Source organism: Argentina silus (genome assembly GCF_951799395.1).
Source record: "Argentina silus genome assembly, chromosome: X".
NCBI classification, from domain to species: Eukaryota; Metazoa; Chordata; class Actinopteri; order Argentiniformes; family Argentinidae; genus Argentina; species Argentina silus.
Window position 1 is genome coordinate 9,368,374 of NC_139653.1, and position 27,260 is coordinate 9,395,633.

At 42.5% G+C, this 27,260-nt stretch overlaps 1 protein-coding gene across 1 annotated transcript in view; it reads right to left on the bottom strand.

Moving 5' to 3' along the window:
• Nucleotides 1-5,877: 5,877 nt before the first annotated feature.
• rmdn2 (regulator of microtubule dynamics 2) overlaps nucleotides 5,878-27,260 on the bottom strand; it is a 42,016-nt gene continuing 20,633 nt past the window's right edge. Inside the window, exons 6-11 of the mRNA XM_083696393.1 lie at nucleotides 10,719-10,794; nucleotides 9,779-9,856; nucleotides 8,775-8,873; nucleotides 7,735-7,788; nucleotides 7,472-7,552; nucleotides 5,878-7,383 (exon numbers count right to left, since the gene is read on the bottom strand). Of these exons, the coding sequence (XP_083552519.1) occupies nucleotides 7,330-7,383; nucleotides 7,472-7,552; nucleotides 7,735-7,788; nucleotides 8,775-8,873; nucleotides 9,779-9,856; nucleotides 10,719-10,794 (442 nt within the window). The 3' untranslated portion in view covers nucleotides 5,878-7,329. The remainder of the gene's footprint in view (nucleotides 7,384-7,471; nucleotides 7,553-7,734; nucleotides 7,789-8,774; nucleotides 8,874-9,778; nucleotides 9,857-10,718; nucleotides 10,795-27,260) is intronic.

Below are 27,260 nucleotides of genomic sequence, written 5' to 3' on the forward strand. Positions count from 1 at the left end.
GATGCAGGTTACGGCGAGGGTTTCGGGTAGGTAGGGCCGTTGGGTGTACTGGGGCCTGGCGAGCGTCACCGCGCTACCCGAGTCCAGGAGCGCCGTGGCGTCCTGCCCATTGATCGGGGGTGTTCCCGTCGGCTGAGCCCAACAGGCCATCAGGAGCCCGCAGGGACATCCGGGGTCGCTCGCCGAGGGCATGGACGCCTCCTGGGCGTGGGGGCAGGCCCAGGACAGATGACCCACCTCACCACAGGAGAAACAGCGTCTCCGGTCGGCCGTCGCCTCCGGGCGACTCGTCGGTAACAGGGGCGGGATTCTTTTCGGTGTCCGGGCCACCCTCATCACGCCCTGGGCGGCCTGGTAGCCTTCCACCAGGGATACCAGCTGCTCGGCGCTCTGGGGGGTTTGTTCTGGCACGCATACCTCCGGGCCTCGTGGGGCAGTGCCCTCATGTATCGGTCCATGACCACCCTCTCCACCGGCCCCAGGGAAGGGGGGTCAGATACCAACCACTTGTTGGCCACCCGAGTCAGTTCGTGCATCTGGGCCCGGGGGAAAGCGGCCGGGTCGAAGGTCCACTCGTGGAGCTGTTGGGCCCGGGTCAAAAGGGTGTGGCCGAGCCGCTTGACGATCTCCGTCTTCAAGGTTGGGTATGGCACAAGCCCGTCCGCGCAGAGGTCCTGATAGCAACTTTGGGCCATGCCTGACAGAAATGGAGCCACCAGGCCTGTCCATTGATCGGGGGCCCAGCCTTCCCTCTGTGCTGTCCTCTCGAACATCTGGAGGTACGCCTCCACGTCGTCGTCCCCCGTTTGTTTGACCAGGAATTGGGCCGGAGTGGCGGACTTGTGCTGGCCCTGGGCCAGCAGGCCGGCGACGAGCTCCTCATGGCGGGCTTGCTGCTTGACATTGAGGTCCACGAGCTGCGCTATCAGCGCCTGGAAATCCGTACCAGTGGCCATGGCGGGGTCTGGACTGGTTTCCCGGTGCTTGGCCCCCTGGTGTCTCTGCGGTTCACTGCGTTTGGGTCCCGGGTCGCTATGCCCGCATTCTCCACCAAATGTGACGGCCGCCGGGGTGTGCGGGCGCGTCACGGACCCAAACACAGTGTAAGCAGAGAGGTCCACACCAGAATTATAATCAAAGATGTTTATTCGGTTAGCGGGGAGAGGGAAATGATAGAGAGAGGGTGGGGGTGAGAAGGCGTCGTGTCGTGAAGATAGCAGGGGGGTTCGGTACACGGTGGGTGGTCCTCTTACGTTCCAGGTCGGGGCGGCAGCGGGGTAGTCAGACAGGCGAAGGTTGGCAACGTAGCGGGCTCTCCTATGGTCAGGGGTCATACACTGGACAATGGTGACTTGGCTTATTCTCTCTCTCATCAACTGCTCCTTGGTTCGCCGTAGCAACTCTTCCCCACTGGGTGCTCCGTGGGCTACTTTTGTACCGTCTCTGCTGCTCCTGCTGATGCCCTTCACCTGTGCCTTGATGGGCAGGAACTCCATGTATGGGCATACGGTGATTATCTCCACGGGTTGCAGCTGTGGCCCCTTGGGGCGCAGGAACTCCATACATGGTCCTGCCAAAGACAACACGGGGCAAGAGAGGGACAGCAGAAACAGCAGAGACAAAGCGAGGCGAGATATATACTCCATTTACCACCGTCCCACACTCGCGCATGGGCTTAGGCACGGGCCGGGCGCCACAGTATATAGACCTTCTAGAGAACAGGTGGGTTGTATGTATGGGATGGGGGACAGTTTTAACAGGTTATTGCCGTAACATAAAACACGGCACTAGATCAATATCTTCACCCCACACCCCCATTAAGGATGGCATTCACATGTTTTGGGGCAACACAGTCTGCTTATACACCCTATTATTTACTTAGTTAGCAATTTAGTTGACAGAGACAGTACAATTTAATCAACATATCAGTTTACACATCCAATGTAAATGTATTAGAGTTAGCGAGAGAGCTCGTTTACTTGACCTCCCTATGAATCCCAGAGTTTCCCTGCATTTCCTACCCTGTTTAGTGCCCTAAAGAACTACAACAACTAATCTGGTGACCACTTTTTAGGAAATGGGGGGGTGAGGCATGCAGACTCGATAGGCATGTTTGTATTTTGGACACTCTGATTAAAGAATACTGACAGATAGATAGATAGATAGATAGATAGATAGATAGATAGATAGATAGATAGAAACTTTATTTATCCCAGGGGGAAATTCAGGACAGTGTAATGAATGTCATTCTGTCATTGGATATAACCTACAGGTGGACAGTACTTAGAATATAATATACAGCAATCCAAGTTATAGTAGATTATATTCATTATATGAGCATTTTCATTAAAGCCACAGTCTTTCATTGCCCAGTAATTTTACATACTGTACTGTATATATGCCTACCCCTTGATTTTGATGAATATTACTCATCATGACTAAAGGAAGCATTGAAGGAAGGTCATCTTTTCCCCAGCAAATCAGTTTGGATCCAGCGGCACCTCCATGTCTGGGTGCTCTGTAATTTCTCCCTGTTCAAGGTGTCAAGGGCTTGAAGAGGAGAGAGGCAAAGGTTTGGAGAACACCTGAAAATCCCCAACCCACGCAGTCCCCAGTGTGTTACTCCATCTGCTATCTTGTCTTCACGTCAAGCATGCCCACCCTCTGCACTGACCATGTCTCTTTTTTAACACACAATCAAATGCCACTGTATGTGTAACAAGTGTCACACTGCTGCAAACAGTATTGCTTCCTCACACTCCAAGCTCACATCACTCAAACCTGCGTCTTCTGTATTGCCAACACACATGACCGCCACTGAGATACCTTAAACAAGAACACCCCCAAAAAGTTACCAATTCAATGGCACAGGTGGGGGTATTTCAACTGAAGGAGTGAGTTTATCACAGGTGGGGGTATTTCAACTGAAGGAGTGAGTTTATCACCTTTTCACCTCGGTTACACTCACCCCTCTAAACTCCACAGCGACCCCAGTCATTGAGCTGAATGCCACTGTGGATCTGAGTCACGGCAACAATGGAACAAGTGTCACACTGCTGCAAACCATATTGCTTCCTCGCACTCCAAGTTCACACGAGTATTGAACCTGCATCCTCTGTATTGCCAACACACAAAATCACCAAAATACTTGATGGAAACCAGCTACGCCACCAAAAAGCTAGCAAAACCTTTTTCAACTCGGTTACATAAAGTTAGGTCCGGAAATATTTGGACAGTGACACAATTTTCATAATTCTGACTCTGTACGCCACCACAATGGATACAATTGAAATGAAATGAAACAATTGAGATTCAATTGAAGTGCAAACTTTCAGCTTTAATTCAAGGGGTTGAACAAAAATATTGTATGAAACATTTAGGAATTATAACCATTTGTATACACAGTCCCCTATTTTCAGGGGCTCAAATGTAATTGGACAAATTAACATGATCATAAATAAAATGTTCATTTTTAATACTTTGTCGAGAATCCTTTGAAGGCAATGACTGCCGGAAGTCTGGAACCCATGGACACCACCAAATGCTGGATTTCCTCCTTTGGACAAATAATACTTTGTGATGCTTTGCCAGGCCTTTACTGCAGCTGTCTTCAGTTGTTGTTTGTTCATGGGTTTTTCCGCCTTTAGTTTTGTCTTCAGCAAGTGAAATGCATGCTCGATCAGGTTGAGATCAAATGATTGACTCAGCCATTGCAGAATATTCCAATTCTTTGCCTTAAAAAACTCCTGGGTTGCTTTCGCAGTATGTTTTGGGTCATTGTCCATCTGTACTGTGAAGCGCCATCCAATCAACTTTGCTGAATTTGGCTGAATCTGAGCAGACAGTATATCCCTAAACACTTCAGAATTCATCCGGCTGCTTCTGTCTTCTATCACATCATCAATAAACACTAGTGACCATTGGAAGCCATGCATGCCCATGCTATCACACTGCCTCCACCGTGTTTTATAGATGATGTGGTATGCTTTGGACCATGAGAAGTTCCAAGCCTTCTCCATACTTTTTTCTTCCCATCATGCTGGTACAGGTTGATCTTAGTTTCATCTGTCCAAAGAATGCTGTTCCAGAACTGGGCTGGCTTTTTTAGATGTTTTTTGGCAAAGTCTAATCTGGCCTTTCTATTCTTGAGGCTTATGAATGCACCTTGTGGTGAACCCTCTGTATTTGCTCTCGTGAAGTCTTCTCTTTATGGTAGACTTGGATAATGATATGCCTACCTCCTGGAGAGTGTTCTTCACTTGGCTAGATGTTGTGAAGGGGTTTTTCTTTACCATGTGAAGGATCCTGCAATCATCCACCACTGTTGTCTTCCGTGGACAGTCAGGCCTTTTTGTGTTGCCAAGCTCACCAGTGCGTTCTTTTTCTCTTAGAATGTACCAAACTGTTGATTTGGCCACTCCTAATGTTGCCGCTATCTCTCACGACTGTTCCAGCCGCTGCGGTCAGGAAAACGCCTCCGCTGTCATGCAGCAAAAACAGAGAGGCTAAGGCTGAGTTTCTTCCCCCACACCATCAGAATCGTCAACGATGACCCCACCAGTGCCCCCCTCAAGTCACTCACACATGCACTGTCATCTTAACACATATGCACACACATAATCATCCATCTGCTATTTATATTGCTTACTTATATGCTTACTGGTTATACTGTTCATATTGTTTATACTGTCCATACTGTATATTTTTTAGTACTTCTATTTTTATTTTATTGTATTTTAAAACTTATTGTGTTGTTGCAATACTCTGTGGCACTGTCACTTTTGCATTTCACTGTATACTTGTATGCACGTGACAAATAAAGAATCTTGATTCTTGATGGATTTTAGTTTTTGTTTTTGCAGCCTAAGGATGGCCTGTTTCTCTTGCATTGTGAGCTCCTTTAACCGCATGTTGTGTGTTCACAGCAACAGCTTCCAAATGCAAATGCCACACTTGGAATCAACTCAGACCTTTTACCTGCTTAATTGATAAAGAAATAACAAAGGAATAGCCCACACCTGTCCATGAAACTGCTTTTGAGTCAATTGTCCAATTACTTTTGGTCCCTTGAAAAAGAGGGGACTACATATTAAAGAGCTGTAATTCCTAAACCCTTCCTCCAATTTGGATGTGAATACTCTCAAATTAAAGCTGAGAGTCTGCACTTTAAGCCCATATTAATATATAACTGTAACTTCAATATGTTTTGGTAAACAGCTAAAATAACAACAATTGTGTCAGAGTCCAAATATATATGGACCTAACTGTATGCCTATTCAAAATCTACTTTTCAGTTCAATGTGAAAATTAAGAAGCATTAGGCCAGAGGCTGCAACAGGATGACTTGCCAATTACACAATTCAGTTACTTGTGTTCTCTTAATAGCCAGATTGATCATTTTATTTGGGTCATTAATTTGATGGGGATCAAATCTTTCAGAGAATCCTTTGAGTTATTTTTAAAACGGAACAACAAATACCGGTGTTCCATTGGGATTTTGGTAGCTCTTCAGAGTGAGTATATGCCATAGCAAAACCCTGAAACATCACCAGAGTGGAGGGAAGTTGGCCTAAATTTGAGTCAGTGACAAACTCCAAATGGCTCTGGCATAAACTGTCCGCAAAAAAGGGAAATGGGAGGCTTGCAAATAAAATGCCACCACTTTTGATAGTCAAGCAAGAACGTGCTTAAATACCATGCTTTTCTATTGCACTTGGACTGAGACCAATGTAAATGTCTTGTTGATAATAAAGCAACATTCCCTATTACATTTTAATCAAGTGGAACATAAAAAAAAACGATTGCAGCAAGTACTCCTCAAACACACGCATATTAAACAAACACAAGTGGTACACACACACACACCATACCACACCATACATATCAAGATTGCACATGTTTATTGACTAACATGGCAGAGAGACTTAAATACCATTGATCAACTGTGTGTACCTGCATTCCATTTATTATTTACACAATCATTTATTTAACGGCAGACATCCCTAGATAAAACAAAATTAAATACATTCGTATTGCTGAAACATAGTAAAAAGCTGTGAGGCAAAAATTATAAAACAACTAAAATGTACAATCCCTGTGTAGTTCTTCAGATAAGGTATGCACCAGCTATTGGTTCAAGAGACCACATCAAACTCTTTCCCAGTAATTATAAAAAGAAACCATACAAATCCTTAAAAAATAGTTAAAATCAATGATTCGCCTTGTATTCTGATTCATACTTTAAAAAGGGAATACATACAAAAAGTATCAACTGTTCAGTAAAATCTATAGACAAGACTGTGATATAACATGTTTGATGATGAGCATGAACTACAGCATTTAATCTGATCCCATTCTATGCTCAAGAATGTCATTTGAGTGGAATGTGATGTGCAGCACCATAACCGTGTGTGAAATTCGGGGCCCAAGGAGCAGTCTAGGCCGCCCCTGTTCCCTTCACTGTCAAGCCATTCATTTGGACTAATATATAATTATTTTCTCTGTCCACAGAATGGGACAAGGACAGAAAACCATACAAGCTGGCAAGGTTCAAAAGTATCACATCAGTGCTGGTTGGTGCTGGTTTCACTTTCCAAAAATGTTGAATAGTTACGTTTAAAATAGGGGCAGAGTGGGGGCAAAAGGTCACTGAGTGGCCACAGCGTAAAAAAAAAAAGCAGGACATGGAAGGAGAGAACAACAAGCTTTGTGGATCACTTTCCCAAAACCTGACAGGTCTTTAAACTGCAATGTCCTTAAAAAACTAGTGTGTGTTCTTATATCAGAATCGCATTTGAGATGCACTGTATGTAGGATACAGTTAGGTATGATATTGGTATACATGGAATTTCTTTCATTTTGACACCAACATCAGAACAAATTATGATTATCATACCAATTCTTAACAAAAATAAAAATACAGTATCATATAGCTACAGTAGTGTTAGTCTTGCCTGGCTAATAAGCCACACTATTTAGCCATTACTATTGCTAGCATTGCTAAATGTCAGTCGCCTATACTTGACTAGTGGTCATCAAAGTAATTTGTAAAGTGGATCCTAGTGGGACAAATCCTATTACCTGACTCTGACCAGATATGACCTGGGATTGTAATTGCTTGCAGATACTGTTAGTCCAACTGTCCTTTACTCACAATGAGATGCATAGAGATCAAACCACTGTAATATTTGCTTTCAAAAGACAGTGATCCCTATGCCTAGCAGATAAATCAGTTGCACAATAGACTTTCTGTCATCACTGAAACTTCATTGGCCAATACTGTCCAAACAGTAATATTGCTTGCAGGGGGTCAGAGCCATTACAGTGTCCTCAAACACCAAGTGACGGGAGAAGTGAGTCCAGCTCCTTCTGTGCTTCCCCATCCTATAGGAGAGAGAGAGAATCAATTGTTGAAGCACTGACTACACTACAAAAATAGACTATGCATGATCATAAGCCATTGACTACTTACCTCTTTGGAGACTGTTTCCATGGAACAAGCAGCTTCACACATACTCCTGGCCTCACCATTCTGACCCAGGTCTCTGTAGCACTACCAAATCAGAATAACATTGATCACCACCAATAGAACACCTACAGTTATTTGATATCAAATGCCTGTAAGCAATAAGGTACACTCAAATCCAACAAATGTACTCACCTGCTTAATGTGAGTGGTTATACTGTGAATTAAAAATACAAAAACAATCTTTCCAAAATTGAACTACTACTTACCTTGGCCAAAAACACATAGTTGAGTTTGGAGTACTTAGGACGGATCTCCTCCACCTGTGTGAGAATAGAAATATGACAAAACATAAGACCTGTGCTGACAGTCCACTTTTTTTTCCAAGTCCAGCTTCCTTGAGCTAGGACAAAATGAATGGACAGCAAGACTTGGTAGGTCAGCTTTCAGCATTAAGGGGACCCAGTATATTAGTATTTAGTACACATCTAGACAAAATATGGTAAAAATATGGCCAGCCATAGCAGTACTGTTCCTCTAGCTATGGATAAACAAGAACAAGGATAGACAAACACTCTATACAATCTATATAAATAAATGTCACTTCACTCAACCTCAACCATTCTCCCCCTATAACCTTAACATTCACTGTGCAGTTAGAAGAGCACAGATGACACCTGGCCACTGCGCAGCCACTGTTTGTGTAGTTGGCTGGTTTAACTCCACAGGATGTTGAAGCTAGACACAGCCTCTCCAGTCCTTGCGGCCAGGAGCAACAAGTTACAACAGAGACCACTTAAATGAAATTGATAGGTGAGATGCACAAGACACAAGGAAGAGGCATGCTTGGCCAGGAGCAATTTAATGTCTCTACATAAACATGTGAAATGTGGGAACACAGATTAAGCCTCTTTAAATACCTGAGGTTTGGTCTTAAAAACTGGGTGCAGGAGCAACCTGGGGCCAATTTAAACTCAAACACAAAACAAATGGTTTGCTGTGTGTGCTACATGTTTCAAGAGATTTGAGACTACTGGTGACAGCAGATGATCTAACGGAGAGAGAGAGCACAGAAAACAGGGAAGACGTCTGTGTACAATGCAGAACTCTGCATGTCTGCATGAGACAAAATAGCACTGTTTGGGATGACCAGCTGCAACACCAGTTGCTTTTGCAAGTAAGAAATGCACTGGGGTCAATACATTTGCAGTATTAACAAGGCTTGTACAACCAAGTACTCCAACAAGCACATTCTTCGTCAAAACACTTGTGATCTGCGCTACACCCCGAGGTAGCATGGTAACAATACCTTGAGGAAGTGTTTCAGGGCATCTTGGACCGTGGCACTTGGAGGCTCTCCAAATAATGTAGCAGCAACTTTCCTTTCAATCCATGACAACTGTGCCACCTGAAGAAAAACAAATGTTTCATAATGGGTGAAGCTAATTTGATCTGGTTGACACTTTACACTTGACAAAGCCCTGTCAAGACAGGACACAAATACACTCCTCAATAAAATAGGTTTCTAATCTAAGCACACAGACTCATCATAACACACAGAGAAAGTGGTTATGATTTCACAAGTCTTGGCATAAGCTAATGGTTTTCCATTAACTCCTTTCCAGGAATAAGATAATGAGCCAGTAGGGGACTTGGTCAAACGCATAAAAAAATGCAACTCACAAGAGACAGGATGTGTAAATTAATTCCAAACAAGTTTGGAAATCTACAGGTTGCTATTCTATTGCTAGCAACAGATTTTCACGCTGCATACTAATACATCTGCATTATTAATCGCCATCTTCTCATAGAAAGACAACCTTTAGAGTTCCAAAGAAGTTCCTGTAGAATTTGTGTCCAGTCTACGTCAACTTGTACGTCACTATTGATGTAATTTAGCAGAATCTAAATTCAGCCGCATTCATCTTAGCAACGTGTAATTGCAGGTGTAGCATTGCGTTGTTGTCATCGTGGGCCTTTTCAAATAGGACAAATGTAAACCGTAGATCATTGTTGAACATGAACACAAGCCAGAGACCTTTAAATTCACTTCCATACTACCGTGCGTGCATGTGTGAAAAAACACTTTGGTGCCCTGACCGCTACTTGGCACAAATCACAGGCTTTATCTACCATTATCGAAATGGAAACACAAACCTTTGGAAAACCTGAACAGTCTGAATTAATGTGGGGAAATGGGGTGGGGGCTGAGAAGGAGCTGTGTCAGCCTCCATAAATGAATGCTGCAGGAGTGGGTCTCACTGATGTGAACAATAGGTGTGCAGTTTCAGTGTGTCATGTGGGGTCACTTACAGCGTAGCACCAGCGGCCCAGCAAGTAGTAAGACAAGGGATCCTGTGGTTTCAGCTCTATTGCTTTGTCCAAATGATCCTTTAGAGAAAAAAGGGACAAAACAGGGGGGAGGGGAGCAAATCAGTGGTATTAGCAATATGATATGACTGTGAAAAATCATTACTTTTCCTCTAACCTGATCTGTCCTCTCCCCCATGCCCACAGGTATTTCATAAACATCTCTCACACACACACTTACAGTACACAAACACACCACAAGCTTCAATTCTATCATGCAACCTCCATTTCTCCCTGCCTTTCTCCTTTTCCAGTCTTTCTCTATTTCCTTCTATTCATATGTTGCAAGCTCTTCATATCCTATGCTCCCCTTCTTTCTCACTGACAACCTGTTGGGGCTTTGCAGGTAAACAGTGTTTGGGAAGCTGCTGGCAGGTAAGATAAATGTGCTGTTGCTCAAGTCTACAGCGTTATGCAACATATTCTGGGTGTATTCTGAGTGGCGTACTGCAGAGGTGGAGGGGATCTGAAAAGCTCACAGGCAACCAGGCTAACTAACACCCGTATTATATATATTGGATAGGAGCACCAAGCACACTCTTTACTCTTTGTATAGGCACCTTTTTTCACAAATAATTTGAAGGACCACATTGGACAGAGAGAATATTTTCTAGCTGGTGGTTAAGTAGAGGTAATCTCAAAGGAGAAGCAAACAGCTAAGAATAGGCACTGACAGAGACTATCAGGAGGGTTCTGGAAAGCTATACACCTTTTCGACTTATTTCTCTTCCATGAGAGAATTTAATGTGTGCTAGTTTGGGGTGCTAATTCAGGTTAGGCATGACATTCATTATAACACACACTACCAAACACTTGAATCAGCGATCACTTGAGGGTCTGGATTTGTTTAACTTGTCATACAGTGCGTCAGGAAATCACCTACCTTGAAGATGTATCCATTCTTTATCCTATTTTGCACCGTCTCATACTCTGCCATAATGCCACACATTATGGCATACCTGAGGGGAGAGGGGATTTAGGGTTTTAATAATCATATGACTCAATAAGGGACTTGATTGATAGTGAAAGGTGGGAAAGCCAAAGAAGGACCAAGCACAGCTACATTGAACTGCTGATTGCCTTGGCTCTCTAGCCACAGGAGTCAGACATATAACCAGGAGCGGAGGAGGGGGTTGGGGGGAGATTAGGTGGGTAACCAACAATACTAAGCCTCAACAATAGCTTCTCATGAAACAACTTAGGGAGTGATATGATAAACCACTTTTCCTCTTTTCCATTGTTCCGTGTCCCACTGGGGATGGTGGGAACAGGGAAGAGGACAGGTAAAACAAGCAGCATAGTACAGTGGGAAATAGACCTTGCCTGTAGCTCTGCTCAGTAGTGAGGGTTTGGAGAGGAGAGGAATATAGTGATCAAAGTCCTTTCACCACAAGGCTGCTGTCTCTAATCCTGCTGGTACTCAGTGTCAAACAACACAGCGGGGCACAAATACCTTTTATACAAAGGATCAGGGAGTGAAAAGGTCATCTGACAGTGATGAGGGTGGTGGTACTTATGGTAGATGGGACGTGTGTGTGTGTGTGTGTGTGTGTGTGTGTGTGTGTGTGTGTGTATCAGGGGTGTCTGGTATGCAGCAAAACCCTTTTTTGGCAGGCCATGAGTTGGATGGAGCCTTTCTCTCACTGGGTTTTAATCAGATGAAATGAGATAGGCATAGCATACTGTACAGTAGCTAAACGGATTGCAGCTCCAAAAGAAAACAATGAAAAATTAACTGGGTTTTCTGGTAGGAAACTGTGTATGTGTATGGCATGCAAAAGTTCATATTTGATTAATTATAAATATTAATAAGTAAATGATAAAAGTGCACAATTTCAGTCCTGCTGATTTTCTTTTCTTCTAGCACTAATTGACCGATTCACGTAATTTATTGGCCAGGTCTTAAGCAAGAACTAAAACCAGTATTTTAGGGACAATTTTTGATAATATCCAAAGTTTACTGAAATCATTGCAAAATTACCATGATTTGAAATCTGCACCTGTGTTCTTTATTGCAACGTTTTGACCTGACAGAGACATATGAAATAAAGAACACAGTAGCAGATTTCAGTGTGCAGGTATTTTCTTTTTTTCTTTCATTGCATGCTATAATATGGCATCCATATATCGTGGTGGTGCATAGATACATTCCAAATCAAATACCACCCACTGCATACTAAAGAGTAGCTTTATCTAATCTATGCCAAAGCAATGATGGGCGAGTTGCATAATAGCAACAAAAAGTTGCTTGTATATTTTCTGTATGGGGCGCAGCCACATCTCCACTGGTTGGCACTCGATAAGTGAGAAGCTCCACAATATCACAGGAGCAAAGATTGCTATCTTCAGTTTAACCGTCTTGCTTCCAATTGAAAACACATTGGTGGGTGTGATGGGTTTTTAGCAAATCCTGCACCACTGGCAGGCTGGCTGGCTGCGGGTGATGGCAGGTCCTACTTCCAATATCAGAATCAGGATCAGAATCAGAATTCTTTTATTTGGCCAAGTATATTTGCACATACAGGAAATTGACTTGGTGAGGTTGGTGCGTGGACATAAAAAAACAAATATTGACAAGAAATTTACAAAATAGCTAAGTATTAACAAAAATAACAAATTTACAAAAAAGAGCAGCAGAACAATACATCTTGTAGGCACAAGAGGCTGTGAAATGGTTGTGGGGCATGTACACTATGAATTAGAATCATTTTAAATAATTATAAATTACACTGTCAGTGCATTGTTTGTGTGACAGGGTGGGGGGGGGGGGGGGGGGTCAGAGAGAGGCAGGGGGCTTGGTTGTGAGCCCCACTGCCATGGGGAAGAAACTGTTCAGGTGGCGCAATGTTTTAGTGTTGATTGACCGGAACCTTTCGCCGGATGGATGTCTCTGGAAGAGGTGATGACCAGGATGGGAAGGATCAGCGATGATCTTTCCTGCTCTCTTACTGGTCCTGGAGTGGAACAGGTCCAGGAGAGATGGCAGGTTGCAGCCGATGACCTTCTCGGCTGACTGAATGATCCGCTGCATTCTGCCTTTGTCCTTGGCAGTGGAGGCAGCAAACCAGACGGTGATTGAGCTGAGGATGGACTCAATGATGGCCGTGTAGAACTCAACCATCACTTTCTGCTGCCGTAGGAAGAACATCCTCTACTGGGCCTTCTTGATGGTGCAGGTGATGTTCTCCGCCCACCTGAGGTGCTTTGAAATTATTGTCCCCAGGAATCTGAATGACTCCACAATGTTAACTGGGGAGTCACACATGATGAGGGGGGCGGTTGGGGCTGGGCTTCTCCTGAAGTCTACTACCATCTCTACAGTTTTTAGGGTGTTCTGGCTGCACCAGGAAGCCAGGCTGTCAACTTCCTCCCTGTAGGTGGCCTCATCACCGTTGGAGATTAATCCAATGAGGGTAGTGTCACCCGCGAACTTCAGGAGTTTGACAGAAGGGTGGCAAGAGGTGCAGCTGTTGGTGTAGATGGAGAAGAGTAGAGGAGAGAGCACACAGCCTTGTGGGGCTCCGGTGCTGATGGTCCGGGGCTCCGAGACAAGCTTGCCCAGCTGTACCTGCTGCTTCCTGTCTGTCAGAAAGTCAGTGATCCACCTGCAGGTGGGCTCAGGCACACTCAGCTGGGATAGCTTATCCTGGAGGAGAGCTGGGGCGATAGTGTTAAATGCAGAGCTGAAGTCCACAAACAGGATCCTGGCGTAGGTGCCAGTCTAGGTGCTGTAGGATGAAGTGAAGTCCCATGTTGACTGCGTCGTCTACAGACCTGTTGGCTCTATAGGCAAACTGCAGTGGGTCAAGGAGGGGGTTGGTGATGGCCTTGAGGTGGGTGATGGCCTTGAGGTGGGTGAGGCGCTCAAAGGTCTTCATTACCACAGAGGTCAGGGCGACTGGTCTGTAGTCATTAAGGCCTGTGATCCTCTGCTTTTTGGGAACTGGGATGATGGTGGATGTTTTGAAGCAGGCAGGTACCATGCATTCAGCCAGTGAGGTGTTAAAGATGTCCATAAACACTGGATACAGCTGGTCTGCACAGTGCTTCAGTGTGGAGGGGGAGACAGCATCTGGTCTAGCTGCCTTGCGGTTCTGTTTCTTTAACAGTTTGTTAACGTCTCTCTCCTGGATGGAGAGAGGTGTGACGGGGGGGAGGGGGCTGTAGAGGTTAGTGTCTCTGTCCAGGCTGGGAAGGAGAGGTGTGATAGCTGTGGGAGAGGGTTGGTTTTATGGGTCAGAGTCAGGCTATATACACTCACCGGCCACTTTATTAGGTACACCTTGCTACTACCGGGTTGGACCCCCTTTTGCCTTCAGAACTGCCTTAATTCTTTGTGGCATAGATTCAACAAGGTGCTGGAAACATTCCTCAGAGATTTTGGTCCATATTGACATGATAGCATCACGCAGTTGCTGCAGATTTGTCGGCTGCACATCCATGGTGCGAATCTCCCGTTCCACCACATCCCAAAGGTGCCCTATTGGATTGAGATCTGGTGACTGTGGAGGCCATTGGAGTACAGTGAACTCATTGTCATGTTCAAGAAACCAGTTAAGAGATGATTGATTTGTGACATGGCGCATTATCCTGCTGGAAGTAGCCATCAGAAGATGGGTACACTGTGGTCATAAAGGGATGGACATGGTCAGCAACAATACTCAGGTAGGCTGTGGCGTTTAAACAATGATCAATTGGTACTAAGGGGCCCAAAGTGTGCCAAGAAAATATCCCCCACACCATTACACCACCACCACCAGCCTGAACCATTGATACAAGGCAGGATGGATCCATGCTTTCATGTTGTTTACGCCAAATTCTGACCCTACCATCTGAATGTTGCAGCAGAAATTGAGACTCATCAGACCAGGCAATGTTTTTCCAATCTTCTGTTGTCCTATTTTGGTGAGCCTGTGCGAATTGTAGCCTCAGTTTCCTGTTCTTAGCTGACAGGAGTGGCACCTAGAGTGGCCCATCTGCTTCAAGGTTCGACGTGTTGTGCGTTCAGAGATGGTCTTCTGCATACCTTGGTTGTAACAAGTGGTTATTTGAGTTACTGTTGCCTTTCTATCATCTCGAACCAGTCTGGCCATTCTCCTCTGACCTCTGGCATCAACAAGGCATTTTTGCCCAGAGAACTGCCGCTCACTGGATATTTCTTTTTCAGACCATTCTCTGTAAACCCTAGAGATGGTTGTGCGTGAAAATCCCAGTAGATCAGCAGTTTCTGAAATACTCAGACCAGCCCGTCTGGCACCAACAACCATGCCACGTTCAAAATCACTTTTCTTCCCCATTCTGATGCTTTCTTGCCAATTCTGATGTTTGAACTTCAGCAGGTCGTCTTGACCATGTCTACATGCCTAAATGCATTGAGTTGCTGCCATGTGATTGGCTGATTAGATATTAGCGTTAAAGAGCAGTACCTAATAAAGTGGCCAGTGAGTGTATATCTCACAGGGGCTTTTGGTAGCAAATTGCGAGAAATACACAAAATAAAAAATGCTGAGGGTAAATGGCAAATACTAAAAGGTCAGGAAGATAGAGTTGTCTGCCAGATTGCCCCAAATATCCCTGGAGAATCTAGGGAGCCCCCTGCTGGGAGAAACACCTTTCAAAGCAACAATTGATTGGTGGTAATTAATTCCCTATTGAACTGAGTGACCTTACAAAGACAAGGGTAGGCTATACATTTTGAAATCTTGTGAACTATTATAATTTCCCTTTTTGTTTAAGGGGCAATCTGGGATTTGTACATCATTTTGACTGGCTTACCCCATCAGAGCTAAAAATATAAGCTTGTTTTATTCCATTGTAAACAATGTAATTTAATAATTGCGTGGCGTTGCCAGACGCTGTAATAGCAGCCTAGGTAGCCCCCACTATTGTCGTTATTAGTGGGCTTACATCAGCAAGTCCAACTCTTGATATTTAGTGTGCTTGTGAAGCAACACACTACTGTTATTCATCATACGTCTTCTTTTTATTATTATTCTATTTTCTTCTCACTGCTATTCCTCCTACAGCTTTTATGTAAAACATTTGAAAGCGCAGATTTTAACATAGAGGTCAAAAAGCGAACATTTTTGGAACGCTGCAGTTTTTATGTACACCTAAGCGACACACTCCACACTCCAAACCAACTTTAAAAAAGAAACTCCAGAAAACTTTCTGATACCTATCATACCTTTTAAACTATTCAACTTTTTGTAACTGAAAAAAGTCCCATTGGAGTTAATTACACAAATGCTGTCAAAATAACACTTGTGAATTCAATACCTCATGTTGCCTATAGTCCTACAAATGCCTTTTTACTGATTAAAACAACCATATGGAAGAAAGCTAATATCACTTTTGCTAGCGAACAATTAGCTAGCTATCTTGCTGGCTGGCTAGTTCCTTATGTCTCTAGCTAGGATGCAACCCTTCAATCTTATCTAGAAATATAGCTAGCTACTTAATAGCCAGCCTACTATTATCCATGATGCTTATTAGTGGGCTTGCTTCAGCAAGTCCAACTATTGTTGTTCCTCAAACTTAGAAACTTAGAAACTATAAGCTTATAATAATTTGTGGGCTTGCTATCTATATCTAACCTTCTCTCATCTATATGGCTATCCTACCCTATAACCATATTTTATCCATCTGTCCATCTTACACTCTCACATCTATTTATCATTAACACTATTTGACAGTGTTGCTATGACAAGGATACAACAGTGTAAAAAATGATCTGTCATGAGGTGTCATGTTCATTCATGACCACCAATGCCAGATCAGATGACATACTGTTGTCATGACAGAGGTAACGGCTTGCACTATGACTGCAGTGTCATAATCAATCTATTTATCCTACTGTATAACCTGCTCTCATCTATCTGGCTATCCTAACCTGACCATCTTTAATCTTTATCCATCTGTCCATCCTACTACTCAGCCATCATTCGTTCTTCCTATTGCCAGTCACTACTGCATTCTCAGTATAACTCATACTTATAAATCTTAATTCTATTGATCTATCCATCCCTCACCTCTTTCATCTATACATCCCCTCTGTCATCTATCTATCTGTCTATCTATCTATCTATCTATCTATCCATCTATCTATCTATCTAACCTTCTCTCATCTATCCACCTATATGCTACCCTCTGACCATCTTTTATCCATTGGTCCATCCTACTATCTCACTTTCTTTCAACAAAACAGCAAATCTATCTATCATCTAAATCATCTTTAAACTATTTCAACAACCAAAATAAGACTTCTGGAACTTCTTTTTCTAGTTTGTGTTTTTATGTTTTTTTTTGGGTTTTTTAATGTTTTCTTTTGAGTGGAATGTTGTTTTTTTCGGGAGCTGAGTGAGTGCAGATTGCCTTGACCAAGTGATTTTGCTCCAAAATGTTGGGGTTGGTGGTGGATTTTAGTGTTTCGCTCATCATCGACGGTCCCTGCGCTAGTTTTGTCTGTTTTGTCTGTTCTCAAGAATTATTATTACTAATAATAATTGTAAACAAACACTGTATAGCTTCAAAACATGGTTAAAACTAGCATTTTTATCTCATGGATGGTCAGTTGTTGCATCCATAGCACCGGCTATGAAACAGAGTGATTACATTTCTCCACCTCCCTCAGCTGTTTACCAGAAAGGTGGTGGGGAGACCGCTTTGTTGTTGTTTGACTCCCAGATTGTCCTTTTAATGCATCCTGTGACAAGAGTCAAGATAGTATTAAAATGACATGTTTTTTTCATTTTCAAAGTATATATGGTTTGGGAAAGTTTCCAAAATGTACAGGAATTTTGCTATTCCCTAGTCAGGAATACAGTGCTTTATGTATACAACAAAATATGATTAACTGCAATAAATCTGGTTTGACAAGGGAGGGAAGAAAACATACCAGAGGTGAGCACAAATCATGGTTCAGATCAGGCATTGCTCAGGTGAGGGCTGTGACTGAGATTGCTCAACATCTGTCTTACCACAAGAAATTATTTTTCTCGTTCTGTCATAGTTGAGTCAGGGTGTTATCATTCAGCAGCACGCAGACTTTATTACTTAATGTGCTTTATGAGAAGTGTGTGGATGCAGAGGTGCCAGTGTACATAAAGCTGCTCCTAACCGGACGAGCACATAATGGTCTTGGCTCATCTCCCCATCTGAGGAATCTGGAGTTTCCCCAGTGGAGAAACACTAGATGGAAATCAAAATAAGGACAGGAGAGATCCGGAATGGGGGGGGGGGACACTTGTGATTATGTTATACTTCAAGACATAAAAATCAAGTCATACATGTAAAACACCTGCTTTTGACCAGCTTATGTTTAAATGTTTAGCAAACTCAAGGTTAGGTACGATGCAAACAACAACAAACATTACAGGTTCAATCTCCACACATACTTTATGACTAGCTTCTGCACTTACAATGTTCTGTGCCAGTGAGTCTCTCTCGATAAGTTTGATTGCTAAATGTGTAGAATATGCCAAAGAAAGGCACCTGCCATTTTAGATTGTTTTTCCTAAATGTCTAACAGCAGCTCTTGCTCAAGTAATATCAGATATCCATTGCTTATGTAAAGTTTACATTTGTAACGTGTGAAACAGCACCATGTCACCAGAGACAAGAGAGGGGGAGGGATGTGTAGGCTGAGGAGGGGTGTGTCTAACCCCAGGGAGAGACCAAAGGGAGTGACACGGTGGAGGGAGAAAGAGTGTGAGAGAGACGAGCATTGTCATTGCATCTTCCTTGTGGGCCACTGAAATCCCCCATTCCACTGGCCAAAAACAATGGGAGCAAAGTGTCAACTACTTGGCAGAAGCAGATTCATTTCATTGAAACATAGAGAGCTCTTTCAAAGAGTGGGAGGACATGCTCCCCAGGCTAAACATTTAAAACAGCAGAGCAATAGGAAGTGAAACTGTGATTCCAGAGCAACCTGTTTGAATGTGTGGGAATGGGTGTACAACTGTTCTTAGCCCAAGGTCGTAACAGTGTTGCAGACATTGAGGTGGACCACATTCGGTCATGTGTCACATTATTTTAACGTATAATTTCGTATAATGCCATCCTCACAGCAGCCTCACTATGACTGCAGTGTCATAATGCTGTCATAGTAAAATTAGTAGTAACAATTGATTACAATATGTCATGTTGTTAAAACTTGCTAAATAGTGTTCCTGTGGTAGGTCAGGCCTGTTATATCCTCATTCAAATGTCAAAAGTCTAACAAAGGTTCACGATGCAGCCTATGCCCTTTTCAACGTTATAACCTACAAATATCTTCTTCACTAGAACCTCTGGGCAGATCTCCCGAAATTTGGTATACAACATCTATGAACCAAGGTCTGAATAAATGAATTAAAATAGCATCACCATGTTGAAGCAAACCCATTCATAAATATGAGGAATATCACTAATACCATAGTGTTCTTTCTCCAGCAAGCCTACTAACCGTACACCTGCAATAGGGGAAAGTCTGAGGAAAAGGTTTCCAGAGCTGATACAGAATGAGAGAGCAGGGAGCACTGCACAGCAATGATGACCACAGCAATAAAGGCATGTGTTCAGTTTAAAGTTGCTGTTCCAGAGGTCATAGCGACTCCCTACTGACTGGCACAGGCTTTCTGCTTAATCCACAGCCCTTTGTGCTGATGGAGGGTCCCTAAACTCATGGATTTACTTGGGCCAACACAAACACATAAGTGAATCACTTTCCTGTATCTCAACAACATTTTAAATCAAACACGACAAAGATTGATGACAAGCTCCCAGAAAAGCTCATCCTGAAAAATAAGTGACAAGTTTTCTCACACTAACACGAGGTAAACAAAAGTATTACCACAGACATAAACTGCCTTGCGACACTGGTTGGCGCTGTCCTCAGTCTCCTCCCCCCTGGAGCTTTCTCTAATGTTGCCTGTCCATTAAACCAATCTACCTTTTCCAACTGGTTTAGTGCCGAGGGTGAATAAAGTCACCCAAATTGTCAACAATTGTCAACAAAAGTGCCAAGGGTGACTTTATTCACCAAAAATGCATAAATTAACCCTAACCCTAACCCTAACCCATTTTGTAGTCAATCAAAATATTGTTGCCACTGTAGGTAAATACCACATATTACACTTGGCACTCTAGGTGGTGAGTGTTCCAGAATTCTTTGGCAGTTAGTGAGTTAAGATTCTTACTAATTTTATGAGTGGATATATGATTAAGCGTTGAGCTTTTTTAAACTGTTGTTCTTAATTAACAAAACAAACACAGCATTCTCTTTCACTTGACATCCACAGTGAGGTATGTGCATGAGCTAATGTTAATGATTTCCTAATGAGCAGGGCAAACAGGACTGATAGCTCTCTTACAAAACACGAGGCACACTGGGACACTTTTCCAAAATTAAATATTAAGAAATGCATGCACTGGGGAAAGGGTTACGTCTCGACTTTAGTCTGAATTTACACCATCCGCGATGAGAGATTGGCCCCTTCATAATCAAGCAGGATATTGAGACCAGCCGTGAGCGTGTGACTCTTCTATTGCTGACAGTCGCCTTGTTTCTTTTTCTCTTGCTGATTCACAGTAGTCTTACATGTGTCTGTCATTGGTTCACACCACATGTCATTTATTTTGCTTATTTCAACATGACTGATCAGTTGTGGTCAGCTGAAACCGATTTTTCTGTCTCCCTCGCGTATGGTCTGAATGCAGCCTTATTAAACAAACACACAAACACACCTCCATATCTTATAATATTGAATACCTGTATAAGTGCAACTTCACAATACACATGGTCGAACATACATGAATGTTCGACAGGAATTAGTATTTCAGTAGAGAATTATGGGAAATGCAGTGCCTAGGGCTTGTCTCCAAATTTAGCAGCATTAGGCCAATCTCAGAGCTTAATCTAACGCAATTTTCTTTATCTTATATATTCCATTCATGACCTCAATGTATGATGAACATTCATGTCAAGACATGACCAGTGTTTCAGATGAGGAATGCAGCATTGGGGCCTCCACAAACAAGATCCATGCCATTGGCCTTCTCCAGAGAGCTAATTAAAAGAAAGGGGACTTTTCTCTCGTCACCAAGCAACCAAGGTGGTACACTGTTTAATCAACAATTAGGGGGGCCGAGAGGAGGGGTTGAGTCTCCTATCCTAACCCTAATTCACACCACAGAGCTGGGCAGGTCTGGTTCCTCCTTCACCATAGCTGCTGAAACAGTGAAGGAAAGTACAATGTGAAAGAAAAATATCCGAGCAAGCACGGTAGGGTTTGTGTTGGCCCTGTAGTGTGTAAAGCCCCGTAATTTAATTCCTTTCTTCACTTGCCTCAAAGGCCCTTAATGTTACCCAATCCCCCCCCCCCTCCTGGCTAGGGTGAGCCAGTATGTTGGTAAAATGACATGACGAGCTGGTTAAATGGACCACTATCATCATTACCACCTCCACAAGAACACCACCACCCACAGCAAACCATTAATCATGCGTGTTATTTACATGTGCATGTCAGGCTATCTGAGATAAACCAGTCCCTGTTTACATTCCTGCAAGGGTGAGATGCTATCTGTTGTCAAAGCAAGGAGTCTGGGTAGGGCTAGCTAATGTTTTTTTCAATTAGATGATATGCTTAGGGAGGGTGCATGAGTACCATGCACAGTTTGTTTGTTTGTTTGGGGTAAGGGGTCATGTGTATAGAGTATCTCTATGTGACTGTACATAGGTGGGGGGGTCATGTGTATATAGTATATCAATGTGACTGTACATAGGTGGGGAGGTCATGTGTATATAGTATATCAATGTGACTGTACATAGGTGGGGAGGTCATGTGTATATAGTATATCAATGTGACAATCAATGTGTACATAGGTTGCAACAATTTTCCTGAGATTTCCAGGGTAAAGAAACAAGACAGGTGCAGTAGCAACCTTAAACATCAGAAACATGACACAAAAACAAATAACAAAGCATATAATTAGAAGGAAAATAAATGTCTTAATAATGGGATTTAATCATATAATTGGAAAGCATCATAACACATGGCATATCTATATCATTGTTGTAATTGCCAATCAAATCAAATTAGTCCTCATAGGTAGGTTATGATGTTCCTCCTCCTTGCCTTTCTTATCTACAATAATTATTTCATTTATGACATGCAGTATATCCATTGATTCTTGAAGAATATTACTTATAGATGCCTCATGAATTTAAAGACACACTACAGTTTAATTGCAAAGTTTCTTACCTAAAGTCTTTGTTTATTGTAACTAAATTTTGTTTCTAAAGTAATGTCTCAACGTTGGATATATTTTAGAACTTGAAACTATAGCTCTATTCCGAATGGCGTTCTCCAATACTCTGGCGTTTGTTCTTTATAGTGTACTCTAGAGATTGAACTCCAGAGCATGGGAACACGGAGCATGGGAGAAATTATGACATTCGGAACAGACTCCCATACTCCTGAGTTACCTTTCACCTTTCCAAAAAATGACATCAGCAGCCCTTGCCCATGCTGGATTCAAGTTATCTGATCAGCTGTTTGATATACAGCAGGCTACATCTTTTCTGGACAAATTTATTAGGTTGAATAAAGATACATTTGCGTTACAACACGGGTAAGCTTACAACTCAATTTCACGACAGGCCAGATTTAAAAAGTACGTCTTGGTGGTGGGCTGAATCATATTTTGTCATCATACCATTGAAAATAAAGGTGCATGTGATCCTAAAATGGCCAGTAACAATGTACCTTGTCTTGCCTGACCAGTGATGAAGACACGCGCCACATGATTTCAGCAACTGTCTTTCACAAATAATAGCTATTGGGCTAACAACCACTACTGCATAGGAGACACCTAACAATTGGGGCCAATTTATCTTACTTGAATTAAGATTAAATTAACTTCACATCCTTACTTATCAAAATAAATACAGTGCCCTGCATAAGTAATGGGAGAGTGAAGCATTTTTTCTTTTTTTGTTTACACTCCAAAAGTTTGAAAACAATTCCTATGAGGTTAAAGTAGAGATTCACAGCTTTTATTTGATGGTATTTGTGTACATATTGGTTTCACCATTCAGAAATTACATAACTTTTACGCATAGACTCCTATTTCAGGGTACCCAAAAGTGATGGGACAGATGTATCAAATTTCCAAATTAAGCACTCATGTTTAGTATTTGGTGGACAATCTTTTGCATGCAATAACTGCCTGAAGTCTGTGACCCATTGACCCACCAGACACCAGGTATATTCTCTGGTGATGCTCTGCCAGGCCTGTACTGCAGCCATGTACTGCAACTGTACTTCAGTTGTTGTTTATTTTGAGGATGTTTTGCCTATACTCTCCTCTTCAGCAAATTAAATGCATGTTCAATAGTCTTTAAACCTGAAGATTGACTTGGCCAGCCAACAACTTTCCACTTTTTGGCCCTATGGCAGTATGTTTTGGGTCATTGTCCTGCTGTATGTTGAATATAATGAGTATTGGAGGCAACACCAATGAGTTTGGAGGCATTTTAACACATATGCACACATATAATCCATCTGTTATTTATATTGCTTACTTATATGCTTACTGGTTATACTGTTCATATTGTTTATACTGTCCATACTGTATATTTTTTAGTACTTCTATTTTATTTTATTCTATTTTAAAACGTATTGTTGCACTACTCTGTGGCACTGTCACTTTTGCATTTCACTGTATACTTGTATGCACGTGACAAATAAAGAATCTTGAATCTTGAATTTGCTTGTACTTGGGCTGACAAGGTGTTTCTGTACACTTCAGAATGTATCCTGCTGCTGCTGTCAGCAGTTACATCATCAATGAAGGCAATTCCAGTGGAATTGTCCAAGCCATAACACCCCCTCCACCATTCTTCACAGATGAGGTGGTATGCTGTGGATATTGGGCAGTTCCTTTTTTTCTCCACACTTTACTCTAGACATCACTCTGGTACATTTTTTGTCTCTTTCCAGAACTCTGTAGGCTCTTTTAGGTACTTCAGCAAACCATAACCTAGCCATCCTGTTTTTGTGGCTGTCACTAGTGGTTTGTACCTTGCAATATAGCTTCTGTAGTTCTTCTGGTGAAGTCTTCTGCGGATGGTAGTCTCTGACACATTCACACCTATCTCATAGAGAGTGTTCCTGATCTGTGGGACAGTTTGTTTTGGGGGTTTTCTTAATCATGGTGAGCATTCTTCAGTCATCCACTATAGACTAAGTCATCCTTGGCCTACCAGGGCGATTTCTGAGCTCACCTGTGCTTTCTTTCCTTTTAATGATGTTTGCAAAGCCAAGAATCAATACTATAATAATAATAATAATAATAATAATAATAATAATAGAAGAAGAAGAAAAAGAATAAGTGCAGCATCAATTAAAGGCTAGTCTATAAAAATGAGTTTTAAGAAGAGATTTAAAAGAAAATACTGATCTTGCTAGCCTAATATCATCAGGCAGGTTGTTGCAGAGTCTAGGGGCCCTAATGGCAAAGGCATGATCACCTTTTGTCTACAGTCGAGACTCTGGAACAGCCCATTTCAATTTAAAATCAATTATAAAACTAACAGGTAACCAGTGTAGGGAGGTTAAAATTGGGGATGTGGTCTCTTTTCCTAGTGCTGGTTAAAAGCCTAACTGCTGCATTTTGGACTATCTGCAACCGTGAGAGGGACTTTCTACTGAGGGAAGAACAGAGGGAGTTGCAATAATCTCAATGAGATGAGATGAATGCATGGGTGACTTTTTCTAGATCGGCAAATGAAAGGCTGTATTTTAGAAATGTTTGTCAACTGATAAAAACATGACTGTACAACTGTTTTGATTTGTTCTGGAAATTGAGGTCAGTATAAAAAAATCACATCTAGGTTACAAGCTGAAGATTTCATGTTGGCAGACAGACACCCAAGACTGTCCTGTGTTGCTACCGTGGAGCTAGGAGGGCCAAATATGACTACCACAGATTTACTGTCATTCAATTGAAAAAGTTCTGGGACATCCAACATCTAATATCTTTCAAGCAATCATCAAGAGAAGCTAAACTGGACAAATCATGAGGTTTAATGGGAAGATATACAATGCATTCAGAAAGTATTCAGAACCCTTCATTTTCCCACATTTTGTTATGTTAAAGCCTCATTCTAAAATTGATTACATTTATTTTTTTCCCCTCATCAATCTACACACAATACCCCATAATGACAAAGCCAAAACAGGTTTTTAGAAATGTTTGCTAATTTATTAAAAATAAAAAACTGAAATATCACATTTACATAAGTATTCAGACCCTTACTCAGTACTTTGTTGAAACACCTTTGGCAACGATTACAGACTCAAGTCTTCTTGGGTATGACGCTACAAGCTTGGCACACCTGTATTTGGGGAGTTTCTCCTATTCTTCTCTGCAGATCCTCTCAGGCTCTGTCAGATTGGATGGGGAGCGTTGGCGCACAGCTATTTTCAGGTCTCTTCAGAGATGTTTGATCGGGTTCAAGTCCGGGCTCTGGCTGGGCCACTCTAGGACATTCAGAGCTTGTCCCGAAGCCACTCCTGTGTTGTCTTGGCTGTGTGCTTAGGGTTGTTGTCCTGTTGGAAGGTGAACCTTCACCCCAGTCTGAGGTCCTGCGCGCTCTGGAGCAGGTTTTCATCAAGGATCTCTCTGTACTTTGCTCTGTTCATCTTTACCCTCGGTCCTGACTAGTCTCCCAGTCCCTGCCGCTGAAAAACATCCCCACAGCATGATGCTGCCACCACCATGCTTCACCATAGGGATAGTATCGGCCAGGTGATGAGCAGTGCCTGGTTTCCTCCAGACGTGACGCTTGGCATTCAGGCCAAAGAGTTCAATCTTGGTTTCATCAGACCAGAGAATCTTTATCATAGTCTGAGAGTCTTTTAGGTGCCTTTTGGCAAACTCCAAGCAAGCTGTCATGTGCTTTTTACTGAGGAGTGGTTTCCGTCTGGCCACTCTACCATAAAGGCCTGTTTGGTGGAGTGCTGTAGAGATGGTTGTCGTTATGGAAGGTTCTCCCATCTCCAAAGAGGAACTCTGGAGCTCTGTCAGAGTGACCAATGGGTTCTTGGTCACCTCCCTGATGATGGCCTTTCTCCCCCTATTGCTCAGTTTGGCTGGGCGGCCAGCTCTAGGAAGAGTCTTTATGGTTCCAAACTTCTTCCATTTAAGAATGATGGAGGCAACTGTGTTCTTGGGGACCTTCAATACTGCAAATATTTTTTTGTACCCTTCCCCAGATCTGTGCCTCGACACAATCCTGTCTCAGAGGTCTACGGACAGTTCCCTCATGGCCTGGTTTTTGCTCTGACATCCACTGTGAACTGTGAGACCTTATATAGACAAGTGTTTGCCATTCCAAATCATGTCCAATCAATTGAATTTACCACAGGTGGACTCCAATCAAGTCGTAGAAACATCTCAAGGATAATTAATGGAAACAGGATGCACCTGAGCTCAATTTCGAGTGTCATAGGAATGGGTCTGAATACTTATTTAAATGTGATATTTCGGTTTTTTATTTTTAATAATTTAGCAAACATTTCTAAAAACCTGTTTTGGCTTTGTCATTGTGGGGTATTGTGTGTAGGTTGATGAGGGAAAAAATGAATTGAATCCATTTTAGAATAAGGATGTAACATAACAAAATGTGGAAAAAGTTAAGGGGTCTGAATACTTTCCGAATGCACTGTCAGTGCGTGTCGTCCGCATAACAGTGTAAGGAAATATTGTGTTTACGGATAATCTGGCCTAGTGGAAGCATGAACAGGAGGTCGAAGTTTAGAGCAGAGCCACCGCTGCGACGATGACGCGAGACCACGTGATGCCGCTGGTGAGGTTTTTTTCAGGTCATTCACCTCATCAAAACCACCACCAGGAGGCATCATTGAGCATGGTGGATATGTTTACAGTGTGTTTACAAACATTGCCGCCTGATTAATTATGTGAAGAGGAGCTTATGAGTTGTTGTTTCCATTTGGAGATAATGTTTCTCGGTTGATTCTACGCATTTCAGCAGTAGGCTACTGTATATGGACACAGTGTGCTCATAAAGCAAAGAGCGCAGTTTGTGACATTAATTTTCTGCTCTGGCACTGAATGTACAGTACTTCAGATTATTGAAATGATAACTTTTATGAATCAGTCAAAATAAACAGCTCTGATCACGAGAGTGTTACATATATTTGTCTGTATATCGATGTGGTCTGATCACCCTCGCATTTTGGCTATTGCCCGGAGCATGTTGTCAGAAGATGCATGTCGTCGTCGTCCCCTCTCTACCCAATGAAAATGTTGCCCATCATCTGTTAAACATGTGAGCGTTTTTTGGCCGCGTGTGATATTGTAAAATAAATCTTTTAACACATCTATTTAATCTAGATTGTTGAAAGACACGGTGATA